The following is a 15,425-nucleotide window of genomic DNA, read 5'->3' on the forward strand; positions in this document are numbered from 1 at the left end:
GAAAACAGTGGCACTGGGGAGGTGAGAGGAGCAGGTGGAGAGACCTTGTGCCTGCCCACGCTGGGCAGGAGCTGCCCCAGGATGGCAGCTCTGAAGCACTCCCAGGATGTCCCTGTGAACAGGAGGGGAAGACTGGATCTAAAAATGAAACCTGGAAAGCAGAGAGCAGGAGTGTCATGGGGACACACTGTAGGAGAGTTGCAGCCCTGGAGCAAGGTCACAGAACAAGTGACCCAGTACATGCAGTGCCCTCAGAAGATGCCACAGCATCCTGGAGATGCTGGAAGGGATCCCAGCTCTGCTTCACAAGTTCCCAGGGCCTGTCCCTGCCTGTGCTCCAAGGGCTTCCAGCCCACAGGACTGTGCTCAGAGAGCACTCAGGCCTTACAGTGAGAAAGGGGCTCAGGAGGACAGTGTGGAAGTGGCAAGAGAGCAGCTCTGCAAAGACCAAGCACTGCTGCTCCCTGGCAGTGCTGCTGGGCTGGGATTATTGTCCCCTTCCTGTTTGCAAATACACCCTGTCCTGCAGTGTGCTGTCCTTTAGGAACAGCTAAGAAGAAGGGTCTTTGACAAAGAAGGCACTGCAGGGTGTTTTATTTTGTTTAAATACTCAGCCAGTACAATTCATCATTTATACATCTCTGGGTAAAATTCAATGGGTAGACATGAAATTAGAAGGCAGATGCATAATAATATTTAATTGCACAGAAAATTATTGCACTAACAACCTGATGACCTCCACAAAAAACCTGAGCAGGAAGGCTGGTCCATTAAGGAGTCCCATTCTGAATGCTACACATCAGAAACCTGGCACATAATTGCTCCTGAAAAGCATCCAGTCATCATTTTTCTGAGGGCATCCTTGACCTCCTGGCTCCTGAGGCTGTAGATGAGGGGGTTCAGTGCTGGAGGCACCACCGAGTACAGAACTGATAGTGCCAGATCCAGGGATGGGGAGGAGATGGAGGGGGGTTTGAGGTGGGATAACAGGACAGTGCTGACAAATAGGGAGACCACGGCCAGGTGAGGGAGGCACATGGAAAAGGCTTTGTGCTGTCCCTGCTGAGAGGGGATCCTCAGCACAGCCCTGAAGATCTGCACATAGGAGAAAACAATGAAAATGAAACAACAGAACACTAAACAGGAACTAACCACAGTGAGCCCAATTTCCCTGAGGTAGCCTGAGTGTGAGCAGGAGAGCTTGAGGATGTGTGGGATTTCACAGAAGAACTGGCCCAGGGCATTGCCCTGGCACAGGGGCAGGGAAAATGTGTTGGCTGTGTGCAGCAGAGCATCGAGAAACCCAGCAGCCCAGGCAGCTGCTGCCATGTGGGCACAAGCTCTGCTGCCCAGGAGGGTCCCGTAGTGCAGGGGTTTGCAGATGGCAACGTAGCGGTCGTAGCACATGATGGTGAGGAGGGAAAACTCTGCTGACATGAAGAACAGAAAGAAAAAGAGCTGTGCAGCACATCCTGTGTAGGAGATCGTTGTGGTGTCCCAGAGGGAATTGTGCATGGCTTTGGGGACAGTGGTGCAGATGCAGCCCAGGTCTGTGAGGGAGAGGTGGAGCAGGAAGAAGCCCATGGGGGTGTGCAGGTGGTGGTCACAGGCTACGGCGCTGAGGATGAGGCCGTTGGCCAGGAGGGCAGCCAGGGAGATGGCCAGGAAGAGCCAGAAGTGCAGGAGCTGCAGCTCCCGCCTGTCTGCGAATGCCAGGAGGAGGAACTGGGTGAGGGAGCTGCTGTTCCACATTTGTTGTTTCATGGTGTGGGTCTCTATTCAGAAAAGACGTGGAACAATTAAGACAGACCTCGCTGAGCAAAACCACTCCAGTTTTGAATTGAAAACCTGCCAAAATTAAATTTATTTCCTTTTCCTGCTTTATGTTGGCTGAGGGTGCTGTGAAGAGCAGGAGCTCTGCCCATGTGCTGCCGAGGACTCAGCTTTGCTCTGCTGCAGTGCAGACATGGAGCTGGTTTGCGACAGCTCTCATGATCACAGGGGATGTCACATGGAACCCAGCTTTGATGGAAAAGTTAAATTCCTGTACTTTTGTCTTGGAGCAATTTGGGCCGCAGAAGAGAGGCACAGAGTATCCTTAAAATAATTTTGAATGGGTTTTTTGGTTACAATCATAACACCGGGGGCAAATTTTTTTAGGGTCAAATTTTTCTTATGACAAATCTGACTAGTGTTGAGACAGGACATGCAGAAGGGCTGAGCTCTCCACTGCTTATTGCAGAGCCAGGAGAGCTGCAGTGCCTCTCAGTCTGTTTCTCATCTGCCCTGCACTTTCCCTTGGGCTGCCTTGAAGAGGACTTCACACACAGATTCATCTTTAAAAACCCCACCAAGGTCTGTGCTGAGAGCAGGGCAGCGCTGCTTCAAAGGGCAGCTCTGGGTAGTGTCCCCTGTGCCAGCCCAGAGGTGCAGCTGTGCTGGACAGAGCAGGACAGGAGCCCTCCTGCAGAGAAGCCAAGGGCTGGGACAGGAGAGTGCCCACCCCCAAGGGAAGGCTCAGCACTGCCCAGGATCCTGTGCTCATTTCTGAGACTGCCTGAAATGTTCATGTCTGAGAGTAAAAGAGTTGGAATTTCAGTGCAGCCTCCTGAACTGAGAGAACAATGTCTCTGCTACAATGCCTGAGCAGGAAATTACCAGCAGGACTAACTCCTTTCCTGAAGCCCCTGTCTTTTCTGAGCTTTGCAAAAAATTCTCCATTCAATATGGTGTAGTGATCTGGAGCTGTGAGCAGGTCTGACCCTGTAACACTGAGACATGGAAAAGATCCTCCCTCAGCTGCCAGGTTTGCTCCTTGCCCACAGCCCTTCTGCCCCAGCCCTGGCAGCAGCTCCCCGGGCCGGCTGAGAGCTGCCCCTGGCAGGCAGCAGAGTCCCTGCCCAGCACAGTGCCCTGGGCTGCAGGACCCTGCTCTGCCCCACAGCCCTGGGCGCCCCTGGCTGCACCCCCGGCTTCACAGCTCTTCCAAAGTGCCCCAAAACAGCCCCTGCTCACCCATCCCATCAGCTGGGGCTGGGCCAGCTTTAGGAGATGCCTCCAGGAGCTGCCCCTGCACTGCCCTGCAGCCACAGACTCACCATGTGCAGCCCTGCCAAGATTCCTCCTGCAGGGAGCTCTCAGTCATCCTGCCAGTGCTGAGCCCCTTGAAGCTCTGTCTGTGCCCTGCTGGTGTCCCTGAGCTGCCCTGGCAGTGCCCTCAACCCTGCTGGGCTGTGCAGAGGAGCTGCTCACCAGCAGAGCTGTCTCTTTGAAGCTCTTCTTGCTTGCCAGGAGCTCCCTGTGTGCCAGGAGCCCAGCACAGCTCAGCAGCACAGCAACAGCCCCAGGCATTTCATGACCCTCAGGGGGGTTTGATGTTGTTTACATGAGACTCAGTCCCTGAGAGGAAGTTCAAACAACTTTTCAACAAGTCAAAGTGAGATGGAAACACTGAAGTTTCTTGTAGTGCTAATGAGTCTCATTGAGAGACACAACTGAGAAAGTGTCCCCAGGTTCCAGTTAGAGCAGAAATCTGCAGACAGTGATGACAAGGATGGACAAGCAAGGGAAAGGTGGCTCTGATGCTGAATAAACCTTGACTTGCTTTCTTAATCCAATGGGCTAAACCCTGACCCCCAGCTCCTGGGAAGGCAGATCCTGTCCCTGCCTCATTCCTCAGGGCTCTTCCTGGGGCACTGGGATGTGGGATGTGCAATGCCAAGGGCAGGACCATGGGATGGCACCTGCCAGGCTGCTGAGCAGGGACAAGGAGGCCATGAGGCCCCAGGGCTGCAAGGGCCACTCCCCTCCTCCTGGCCTCAGGGGCACAGACAGCAGCCATGGCCAAAGGCCTGCAGAAGGTGGCTCTGTCAGGGCCTTTCAGCTTCTCCCCATCCCTGTCTCCTCTCCAGCCCAGGCTGTCCTACGGTGTCCATGCCCTGCCCCTTTCCCTGCAGGCTGTCGTCATCCCCCCGGCTGCCCCACCTGGCTGGCACCTTCCTGCACTGACATCTCTGCGTCCTCCCTGGCTCTTCCTGCACACACAAAGCCTTGGGCTCATCCAGACTCCTGGGTGACGTGTTCCAGCCCAGTGTTTTCCATGGAGTGAAATTCCTTTTTCCTCACGTCCACTCGGGACCTCCCCAGCTGCACTTGGCATTAATTCTTTCTTTCTCATGCTCTTTTCTGCTATGACAAAAGGATCCACCATCTCTAAATCCTCCCTTCAAGCCCTCTCAGGGCTATCCTGTGCTGTCCTCAGTCTCCACACCATTGAGGCCACAGCTCCTTAGCCCCTCTTTAGTGCTCATGTGCTTGAGACCTTTAAAGCCCATCTTGGGAGATCTCTGGGCACTCATTGATGTTTTTGCAGATGAAAATATCATGCTCAAAGCCTAAGTAAATCACAGTTGCCATGACAACCAGCATGCATTCCCACTGCTATGGTCAGTTACCATGGCAAATAGAATACATTCTCATTGCCACAGTCAGTCACCATGGCTGCCATAATACATTGTCATTGCTATGGTCGGTTACCATGGCAACCATAATTGCTACAGTCATTTACTGTGGCAAAGAGCATACTTCTCACTGCTATGGTCAGTTACCATGGCAAACAGCATATATTCTCATTGCCAGAGTCAGTTACCAGAGCAACCATCACACATTCCCATTCCTACAGTCAGTTACCGTGGCAACGATCATACATTCCCACTGGTATGGTTGGTTACCATGGGAACCAGCATACAGTCTCATTGCCATGGTCAGTTACCACGGCAACCATCATACATTGCCATTGGTACAGTCAGTTACCGTGGCAACTATCATACATTCCCGTTTCTATGGTCAGTTACTACAGCAACCATCATACTTCACACTGGTACAATCGATTACCATGGCAACCGTCCCACATTCCCGTTCCTACAGTCAGTTACCATGGCAAATATCACACATTCCCATTGCTACACACAGGTACCATGGCAACCATCACACATTCCTATTGCTATGCTCGGTTACCATGGTAACCATCATACATTCTCGTTGCTATGGTCAGTTACCATGGCAACCATCATACATTCCCATTCCTACAGTCAGTTACCATAGCAAACATCATACATTGCCATTTCTATGGTCAGTTACCCTGGCACCCATCATACAGTCCCGCTGCTACTGTCATTTACCATGGCAACCATCATACAGTCGTGTTGCTACGGTCGGTCACTATGGCAACCAGCACACAATCCAATTGCTACGGTCGGTTACCATGGAAACCATCATACATTCCCATTCCTACAGTCAGTTACCAAGGCAATCATTGTAAAGTCCCATTGCTATGGTCAGTTACCAAGGCAATCATCATACATTCCTGTTGCTACGGTCAGTTACCATGGAAACCACCATACATTCCCACTGTTACGGTCGGTTACTGTGGCAACCATCCCACATCCCCATTGCTGTGGTCGGTTACCATGGCAACCATCATAAGGCCCAATGCTACAATCAGTTACCATGGCAACCATCATACAGCAGCATTGCTACAATCAGTTAGCATGGCAAACATCTGAAATCCAGTTTCTATGGTCAGTTACCATGGCAACCATCATACATTCCCGTTCCTACTGCCAGTTACCATGGCAACATCATACATTCCCATTGCAACAGTCGGTTACCGTGGCAACCACCATTCATTCCCATTCCTATGGTCAGTTACCATGGCAATCATCATAGCTCCCACTGCTGCGGTCAGTTACTGTGGCAACCAGCATACATTCCCATTCCCATGGTCAGTTACTATAGGAACCACCATACATTCCCATTGCTACAGCAGGTTACCATGGCAACCATCATATATAAGCATTGCTATGTTCGGTTACCATGGCAACCATCATACAGTCACTTTGCTATGGTCATTTACCATGGCAACTAACATACATTCTCGTTGCTATGGTCAGTTACCATGGTAACCAACATACTTTCCACTGGTACAGTCCGTTACCTTGGCAACCGGCATACTCTGTCGTTTCTATGGTCAGTTACCATGGCAACCATCATATATAAGCATTGCTATGTTCGGTTACCATGGCAACCATCATACAGTCACTTTGCTATGGTCATTTACCATGGCAACTAACATACATTCTCGTTGCTATGGTTAGTTACCATGGTAACCAACATACTTTCCACTGGTACAGTCCGTTACCTTGGCAACCGGCATACTCTGTCGTTTCTATGGTCAGTTACCATGGCAACCATCATTCATTCCCATTGCTACAGTCAGTTACCATGGCAAACATCATACTTCCCACTGCTATGGTCAGATACCATGGCAACCATCTTACATTCCCATTGCTATGGTCTGTTACCATGGCAACCATAATTCATTCCAGTTGCTAGGGTCAGTTACCACGGCAAACATCACACATTCCCCTTGCTACAGTCAGTTACCATGGCAACCATCATGCCTCCAGTTGCTACAGTCAGTTACCATGGCAACCATCACACAGTTCCATTGCTTTGGTCTGTTACCATGGCAACCATCACACATTCCAGTTGCTAAGGTCAGTTACCATGGCAACCATCATACATTCTTATTGCTATGGTTGGTTACCATGGCAACCAGCATGCATTTCCATTGCTACGGTCACTTACCACAGGAACCATAATACTTCCCGCAGGTACAGTCAGTTACCATGGCAACCATCATACAGTCTTATTGCTACGGTCAGTTACCATGGCAAGCATCACACATTTCCCACTGCAAAGGTCAGTTACCATGGAAACCATCATGCAGTCCCATTGCTATGGTCAGTTACTATGGCAACCATCATAGATTCCTGTTGCTACGATCGGTTACCATGGCAACCATCATACACTCCCATTGCTATGGCTGGTTACCATGGCAATGAGCATACATTTTTCTTTCTACAGTAACTTACCATGGCAACCATCATGCATTCTTACTGCTATGGTCGGTTACCATGGCAACCAGCATACATTCCCGTTTCTACAGTCAGTTACCATGGTAACCATCATACTTCCCACTGCTACGGTCATTTACCATTGTAACCATCATACATTCCGGCTTCTATGGTCGGTTACTATGATAACCATCATACATTCAAATTGCTACAGTCAGTTACCATGGCAACCATCATATTTTTCCTTTGGTACAATCTGTTACCATGGCAACCATCATACATTGTCATTGCTATGGTTGGTTACCATGGCAACCATGACACATTCCCGTTGCTATGGTTGGTTACCATGGCAAGCATCAATCATTCCCGTTGCTACAATCACCATGGCAAACATCACACATTCCCATTGTTACGGTTTGTTACCATGGCAACCATCATAGATTCGCATTGCTATGCTCGATTACCATGGCAACCATCACAAAGTCACATTCCTATGGTTGGTTACCGTGGTAACAAGGATACATTCCTGTTGCTACAGTCAGTTACCATGGAAGCCAGCATACATTCCAATTGCTACAGTCAGTTACAACAGGAACCATCATACTTCCCACTGGTACAGTCGGTTATCATGGCAACCATCATACATTCTCATTGATACTATCAGTTACCGTGGGAATCATCATAACTCTCACTGGTACAGTCAAATACCATGGCAACAATCATACATTGCTGTTTCCATGGTCAGTTACCATGGCAACCATCATACATTCCCATTACTATGGTCGGTTACCATAGCAACCAGCATACATTTCTGTTGTTACACTCAGTTACCATGGCAACCATCAGACATTTCCACTGCTATGGGCAGTTAACATGGCAACCAGCATACATTCCCATTTCTACAGTCAGTTACTATGGTAACCTCTTGATTCTTCTTGGTCAGAAGCAGATGCAGATGAGCCTCCCTGTCTTCCACCAACCTGGCAGCTCTGCTCTAAAGGCCTGTGTCCCAAGGGGTGTCTTCACCAAGACCCTGCACAAACGTCTGGGACTCTTTGCATCCTGTCGTGGTGCCTTTCCAGTGAATTCCAGGGTTATCAAAGACAACTGGAATGGGCTCTTTGTCTCACTCCACAAGGTCACCCAAACCAGTCACTCCTCTCACCCTCACCCACAAAAGTTCACCCAAGTTGTTCATCCCCTAGAGCAGCTCCACAGGTCCCAGAAGCTCCTTCCCACTGAGGACACTTCTCTCCTGCTCTTTCTTTCCTGGGTCTCCTTGGCCTTCTCTCCCAACCCATCACAGCCCTGCAACCCGGGAACTGTCTCAGCAGGCCTGGGCTGTTATTGCCTGCAAGTGGAATGAAGAGAGACTTGGGGCTGCAGCTCCTCCTGCCTGTGCCCCACACGCAGGGCATTGGGGCCTGTCTGGCTGCAGCCCCTCAGCGGGGGCACCAGGGGTAAGAACAGACTTGCAGTGGGGAAAGCTGCTCTGAAAGCCCCGAGAGCTGGGGTGTGCAGAGGCTTTGCTGACAATGGCCTTGGGGGTGGACGTGCTGGGACTCAGGCCCAGGGGGAAAATCACAGGCCTGATCCCTGAGGAGATCAGCACATGCTGCTGAAATGCTGGGGGAGAGAAGAGCCAGCAGAGGGAGGGAACAAGTGTGGACAGCCTGGGCTGATGTGCTTTGTACTTGTGCCTGGCCCGGCCTTGGCTGGGCAGAGAAGGGACAGCCTTTGTGTCCCTGCAGGGCTGGGATTCACTCCCTGCCCCAAAGGCCCCCAATGTGTCTGAGAAGCCCTGGGTGGTGCCTGTCACACAACTGCTGGGAATGGGGACGGGGTCCCTGCACAGGCCCTGTGCTGTCCATGGCAGCTGCTGCACTTGTGCTGCAGAGCCCTGGCACCTCCCCTGGCACTACAGGCCCCTCTTTGGCTGTTCAATCTAGGCTCTGCTGCCCTCAATTAGGTTCAGCAGTGAAGGGATGTCCAGGAGACAACTGCCACTGTACTCCGAGGACATGTAGAAAATACCCTGCTAAAGAACAGGAGAGAGACCTCTCTCCCTGTGCCACCTGACTCCATTTGGTCACCTGAACACCTCTAGGGGCTGCCCTGGACAGAAGGAACAGTGACAGGTTCCCCTGTCCTACATGTGGGCACCTTCTGCCACTGAAGTTGGCCAAAGCAATGTCCCAGCAGCCTCCAAGAAGATCCCACAGCTGCTGCCCTGTCCCTAGGAACTGCTGCATTGGAGACTGCAGTTCCCAGCAGGAATCTCAGTCACCTCTGGCCCCTCAGAAGGAACCAGGGGTTTGTGTCCCAGCAGGTCACTCCTGGCTTTGGTCTTCCTTCATTGCCATGGGAGCTGGGACAAGGAGTCACCTGCAGGGGCCTGTTTTGGGCCCACTGAAGTGGGGCAGGAGGAATCCCAGCCCATGGGGGTTGTGGAGGGAGCTGAGTGTCCTTCTGGCCCCAGGTCTGCAGAGCCACAAGGAGACACTTCTGTTGACTCAGCTGAGTCCCTTCCTTCAGTGCAGGTGAAGGAGATCCCTCCTGGGCACTGTCTGGGTTTCCTGTCTAATGATGGGACATGAAAAGGGGACTCTTGAACTCTGTGTGTGTTTGGAGAAATGACAGTGCTGAAAGAAGTGTGTGTGCCCAAGTGAGAGAAGGCACATCATTATTTCCTTCAGCTGTGTGCCAGCAGGTTCCCCTGGAGCCCCAGGGACAGCTGGAGGGAGCCCAGAGGGGCAGAGCAAGGGCTGCCTGGGGCTGTTGCTGTGCTGCTGAGCTGGGCCAGGCTCCTGGCACACAGGGAGCTCCTGGCAAGCAAGAAGAGCTTCAAAGAGACAGCTCTGCTGGTGAGCAGCTCCTCTGCACAGCCCAGCAGGGCTGAGGGCACTGCCTGCAGCACCCAGGGCACAGGAGAGAAGGCAGAGAGATGAGAGGCAGCCTGGGCTGGGAGGTGACTGAGCTCTCACTACAGGAGAAACCTTCCCAGCATTTGAATGAAGATTTCTCTGGTTGTAGGAAAGTTCAACCTACCTTCCTGGAGGGATCTCCTAAAGCTGCCACATCCCACAGCTTCTAGGATCTTTCAGCAGGACTCTCCCAGTTGCTGCAGTGCAGGGGAAGTGGCCATATGGCAGAGCAGGGCAGGAGCTGCAGGCAGCAAGGGCAGAGAGGAGAAGGGAGCAGGAGGTTCAAGGGATCCTGGGCTGGGAGGACAGGGCAGAGCTGCTCAGGGCAGGAACCTTGCCAGCCCTTTGCCACGGTCAGGCTGTGGTTGCAGAGCAGTGCAGGTGAGTTCCTGCAAGTGCCTCTCCCAGCTGCCAAATGGCAGCAGTGGCAGGAGCTGTCAGGATGGCTCTGCTGGATTTGCTGGGGTGCAGCAGGAGAAGCTGCTGCAGAGCAGGACTTGCTGCTGCCCCATCAGAGGCCCAGGGCCAGAAGGTTCCCTGTGCCAGGGCTGGCTGTGGGGTGGGAAGGTGGGGGTGCAGCCAGGGGTGCCCAGGGCTGTGGTGCAGAGCAGGGTCCTGCCCCCAGGGCTCTGTGTGCTGGGGCAGGGACTCTGCTGCCTGCCAGGGTCAGCTCTCAGCCCGGCCAAGGAGCTGCCACGGGGCTGGGGGAGAAGGGCTGTGGGGAAGGAACAACTCCTGGGAGGGCAGAGCAGAGCAGAGTCCTTCTGATCTCCAAAGTGTGCTGCAGGGATGAGGGCTGGTCACAGCTCCAGATCTAAGCAGGAAATTTCCCAGAAGGTATTTGCAAGAGGCACAGACAGACAGGGGGTATTAAAGAGAAGGAACCAGTTCTTTCAGTGTTATACTCTGAGTTTTCTGGGTGCTGACTGTGACAGAGAAATCAATCTCTGAGCACAGGAGGAGACACTGAAACTTGAACTCTGTTAGATTAGAGGGGATTGAACCTGAGAGTATCAGACATCAAAACTGTCTAATAGATGCATCAGTGTCACTTTTCCAGCCTCCTCAGGGTTGCTCTGACATTGCCATCAGAGCCTGCCCAGCCAGAGATGCCCCTGGGCAGTGCCCTGTGCTGCTGGGAGGGCTCTGCAGGGCAGAGCTGAGCCCCCAGGGCTGGGCTGGGCTCTGGCAGCACTGCCAGGGCCCAGCCCTGGGCCCAGGGAAGCAGCTGCTGGCAGGGACAGCTCCAGGCAGCAGAGCCCTGGGCAGGGAGTGGGGGGCAAGTGCTCCCAAGGCCTGGGAGCGGGGGCATTCAGGCAGCTCTGGGGCCCTTCCCTGCAGCTCTGCTGGGCACTGTGTGCTGGGCCATAGCAATGAGGATTCCTGCAATGGAAAAGAACCTTCCTCAGGTGTGATGGTAAAAATAAAAGCACAGGTACAATTATTCTAACTTCAGACTAAGCTTCTTCTCTGCAGCCCCAGTTCTTCTGAGTTATGAGTGTAGAGGTGGAACTTCTGTATTCAAGGTCTTTTACATCTGATAGTCCTTGTGTGTGAGAGCGCTCTACCAAAAAATTCCATGTCCCCCTGGAGCAGAGCAAACCTGACTCCTTGGCAGTGCATTTGGTGACATTTGACACATCGATTTATTTTAGAAAGGGAGTGGCTTTTTCACAGAGCTCCGTCTTAACTGTTCCCTGTCCTTTCCTTTTTTGAACAGACCCTGTGCTAAGGAACAGCAAATGTCCAACAGCAGCTCCCTCACCCAGTTCCTCCTCCTGGCGTTTGCAGACAGGCGGGAGCTGCAGCTCCTGCACTTCTGGCTCTTCCTGGCCATCTCCCTGGCTGCCCTCCTGGCCAACGGCCTCATCCTCAGCGCCGTAGCCTGTGACCACCACCTGCACACCCCCATGGGCTTCTTCCTGCTCAACCTCTCCCTCACAGACCTGGGCTGCATCTGCACCACTGTCCCCAAAGCCATGCACAATTCCCTCTGGGACACCAAAACCATCTCCTACATGGGATGTGCTGCACAGCTCTTTTTCTTTTTCCTCTTCATCTTAGCTGAGTATTATCTCCTCACCATCATGTGCTACGACCGCTACGTTGCCATCTGCAAACCCCTGCACTACGGGACCCTCCTGGGCAGCAGAGCTTGTGCCCACATGGCAGCAGCTGCCTGGGCCACTGGCTTTCTCAATTCTCTGCTGCACACAGCCAGTACATTTTCCCTGCCCCTGTGCCAGGGCAATGCCCTGGGCCAGTTCTTCTGTGAACTCCCACACATCCTCAAGCTCTCCTGCTCACACTCAGGCTACCTCAGGGAACTTGGGCTCATTGGGGTTACTGCCAGTTTATCATTTAGTTGTTTCATTTTCATTGTTTTCTCCTATGTGCAGATCTTCAGGGCTGTGCTGAGGATCCCCTCTCAGCAGGGAAGGCACAAAGCCTTTTCCACCTGCCTCCCTCACCTGGCTGTGGTCTCCCTGTTTATCAGCACTGGCACATTTGCCTACCTGAAGCCCCCCTCCATCTCCTCCCCATCCCTGGATCTCATGGTGTCAGTTCTGTACTCAGTGGTTCCTCCAGCACTGAACCCCCTCATCTACAGCCTGAGGAACCAGGAGCTCAGGGATGCCATAAGGAAAATGATGACTACATGTTTTTTGAGAAGCAATAAAGTCTATCTTTTCTTCTGCAGAACACTCCTTGTATAACTCATTTTTGGCCCAGCCTGCCTTCTAAAGCTTTTAATAGTGGTTGCGGTGGGGATTTTCCTGTTTTTTTACTTCTGTTCATGTCATTAACACTGAAATTTTATTCTTCATCCCATATAGAATTCACTGTCTATCTCTTTTTTCTTTTTGACCCACAAAATATACAAATCAGGAATCATGCTTTGTGTGCATTTAAACAAAATAAAAGTTTGTGCAGAAAGATATTTGTCAAACATCCTCCCTGTGTTAGTTTGTACATGAGGAATCACAATCTCTGAGTGTAAGAAAGGACACAAATGCTTTTTTCCAGATTCTTCCTCAAGACTTCGCCTGAAGCTGGAGGACATTTCCATGTTTGCAGATGTGGAGGGGAAAAGAGTCCCAGCACTGCCAGGGAGCACCAGAACTGGGTCTGTTCAGAGCTGTTCTCTTTGCACTCCCACCCTCTTCTTTCCTGTCCGTGCCCAAGGCCTGAGTGCTCTGGCAGCTCAGTCACTGTCCTGCTGTGGGTCAGCCCTGTGAGCACAGGCAGGGACAGGCCCTGGGCACTGCTGGGACAGGGCTGAGCTCCACAACAGCAGTTCCAGCAGCAAAGGGGTTCCCCTCCAGGCACTTCCTGAGGGCTGAGGTCTTTTCCCAACACTGGTATCGAGAAGAAGTCCCTGGATTCCTTTTGTTCCATGAGGTTCCCCAGTGTCACAATGGCCTCTTGATTCCATGAAATTCCACTGTGGCCCAGGGTTTCTTTGTTTCCAAGAGGCCCTGCAGTGCCACAATGGCCTGATTCCATGGGTTTCCGCAGTGTCACAATGGCCCCTTTATTTCAAATGGTTGCCCACTGTCTCTGGGTTCCTTTGGCTCCATGGGGCCCTGGAGTGTCCCAGTGGCCTCTTGATTCCATGGGTTTCCCCAGTGTCACAATGGCCCCATAATTCCATGAGGTTCTGCAGTTTCACAGTGGCTCCTTGATTCCATGAGGTTGCACCGTGTTATCACAAAGCTGAGCCCATCCTGATGAAAGTTCTGAGGAGGTTAGGAGGAACTGGGACAAAAGGGAAGGAAAATTGGGGAAGGAAAGAGGGGCTTGATCAACAGAGAGGAAGGATTTTGTTGAGGTAAAACCAGGTTCAGGTAATGCTGAGGGTGCTGAAACACTGATTGTGCAAATACTCCTGGTAGGCCTTTACTCTCTTTGTAACCTGAAGCCCCAAAACTACCTAAAAGTGCTACCCCTCCCATGGAAAGGAATCCACTGCTCTAATTTCAAGCCAGAAAAAGCCCAAACCAAGAACTCCAGACTCTTATTTGTACTCCAGTGCCCATCCCATTCCCAAACCTGTATTACCAGTATGAAAAGCCAAGCTTTAATCCTGATCCAGCCCAAAAAGCTCTTCCCCTAATCATGAACTGCCAGCAGAACAACAAACCTCCCAAAGTTCTGCCTAATCCCCACCCTGAGCTCCAAACCCCAAACCCTGACCATTCAGCACCCCTACAGCCCTTGGGAGCAGGGCAAGGACCTGGAGGGCCCAGAGCAGGCCCAGGGGGTTGGCAGAGGAATGGGAGGTGACCTGGATCTGCTCAGCTCTGCACAGGGCAACAGCCAGAGCTGGTGCAGAGACATCAGGGAGGGTCTAGAAATGCTGCTGGGAGGGGGTGGGAAAGCAGGAGGGGTGTGTGCAGCCTGCAAGGCCAGAGCAGCAGCAGGGCCAGGGCAGGACAGCCTGCAGGAGAGATGGCCAAGGGCTCTGGCAGGGCTGCAAGGCCCAAAGGCACCCAGGCCTTTGTCCCCTTGCCTCTGGCAGCTGCCTCTGCCACTCAGGCCACCACAACCAACTTGCCTGGCAGGTTCTGCACTTGGTTTCTGCCTCGCCCCTCCCTCAGGAGCCTGGCAGGGGTTGCCCAGTTTTGGGCCTTTGTTGTTCCTCCCCCTCCCATCCCAGTGCCCCCCAAACAGCCCTGAGCCAGCCGGGAGGGACAGGATCTGCTGGGCCAGGGCCTGGGGCTCAGGCCTTGGCCTTTGTGCTCCACAAAACCAAGGCAGGCTTTGCTCAGCATTGCAGGGGCCTGCCCAGAGCCTTTGTCTGCCTGCACTCCTGGCCTCCAAGGAGCTGCTCCAAGGAGTCCCTGGGGAGGCTTTGGCAGTGCCTGCCCTCAGTGGGGCCCAGCAATGCTTCAAGGCACTTGGAGTTTGGCTTCTGACTTCTTCAGCAGCTGCTTCAATCTTCTCTCAGTACCTCAGGATCATGGGCTGGGCTGCAAACACACCGTGGGGCTCATTAAAATGCAGAAATCCCTCAGGATCTCTTTGTCTTCCTTTAATTGTCTTCAAGGCAATTTCAAAACAAGTCTTCAGAATTTGTACTTTTTTTTGAAATCAAAGAATGGATATATTTTAGTTCAGAGGAGAGGTGATAGAGGTGTTCTCCAAGTGATCTTGATGCTGAGTGTCTCCTCAGGAGATCCACACTGACCCTGGATGATCAACCTTGCTCCTCACCCCCCAACCTCACCAGTTCTGACATGGCCCATCTTGGACTGACAGCTGATGCAGCTCCAAACACACTGTGGGACCCATTAAAACACTGAAAAACAAATTATTTTTCTTTCTTTAGTTGTCTTCAAGACGTCAACAACTAATGGGAGTTGTTTTGTAGTTTAGCTATAGAGAACAATTTTAAAGTGGACGTCACAAAAAATATATATTTTTTGATGAAAGAGAATGAGTTACACAGAGCCTTGGGATGCAAGATGATCAGGGTGCAAAGGATTTGGACACAAAGATAAGGGGGCAAAAGAGTTTAGTAGCATTTAATTACTGACCACTTTTACAGTTATCAAGTGATTCAATAGCATTTGCCACAATT

General features: G+C 52.0%; 1 protein-coding gene across 1 annotated transcript; it reads left to right on the plus strand.

Annotated features, from left to right (window-relative positions):
* The first annotated feature begins 11,530 nt into the window (after window positions 1-11,530).
* On the plus strand, window positions 11,531-12,778 carry LOC135405400 (olfactory receptor 14J1-like). The gene has a single exon (XM_064640095.1). It carries the CDS (start codon window positions 11,584-11,586, stop codon window positions 12,556-12,558), a length of 975 nt encoding a protein of 324 aa, XP_064496165.1. The 5' UTR covers window positions 11,531-11,583; the 3' UTR covers window positions 12,559-12,778.
* Window positions 12,779-15,425: the final 2,647 nt, after the last annotated feature.

This window comes from Pseudopipra pipra, chromosome W, assembly GCF_036250125.1.
Source record: "Pseudopipra pipra isolate bDixPip1 chromosome W, bDixPip1.hap1, whole genome shotgun sequence".
In the NCBI taxonomy this organism is placed as follows: Eukaryota; Metazoa; Chordata; class Aves; order Passeriformes; family Pipridae; genus Pseudopipra; species Pseudopipra pipra.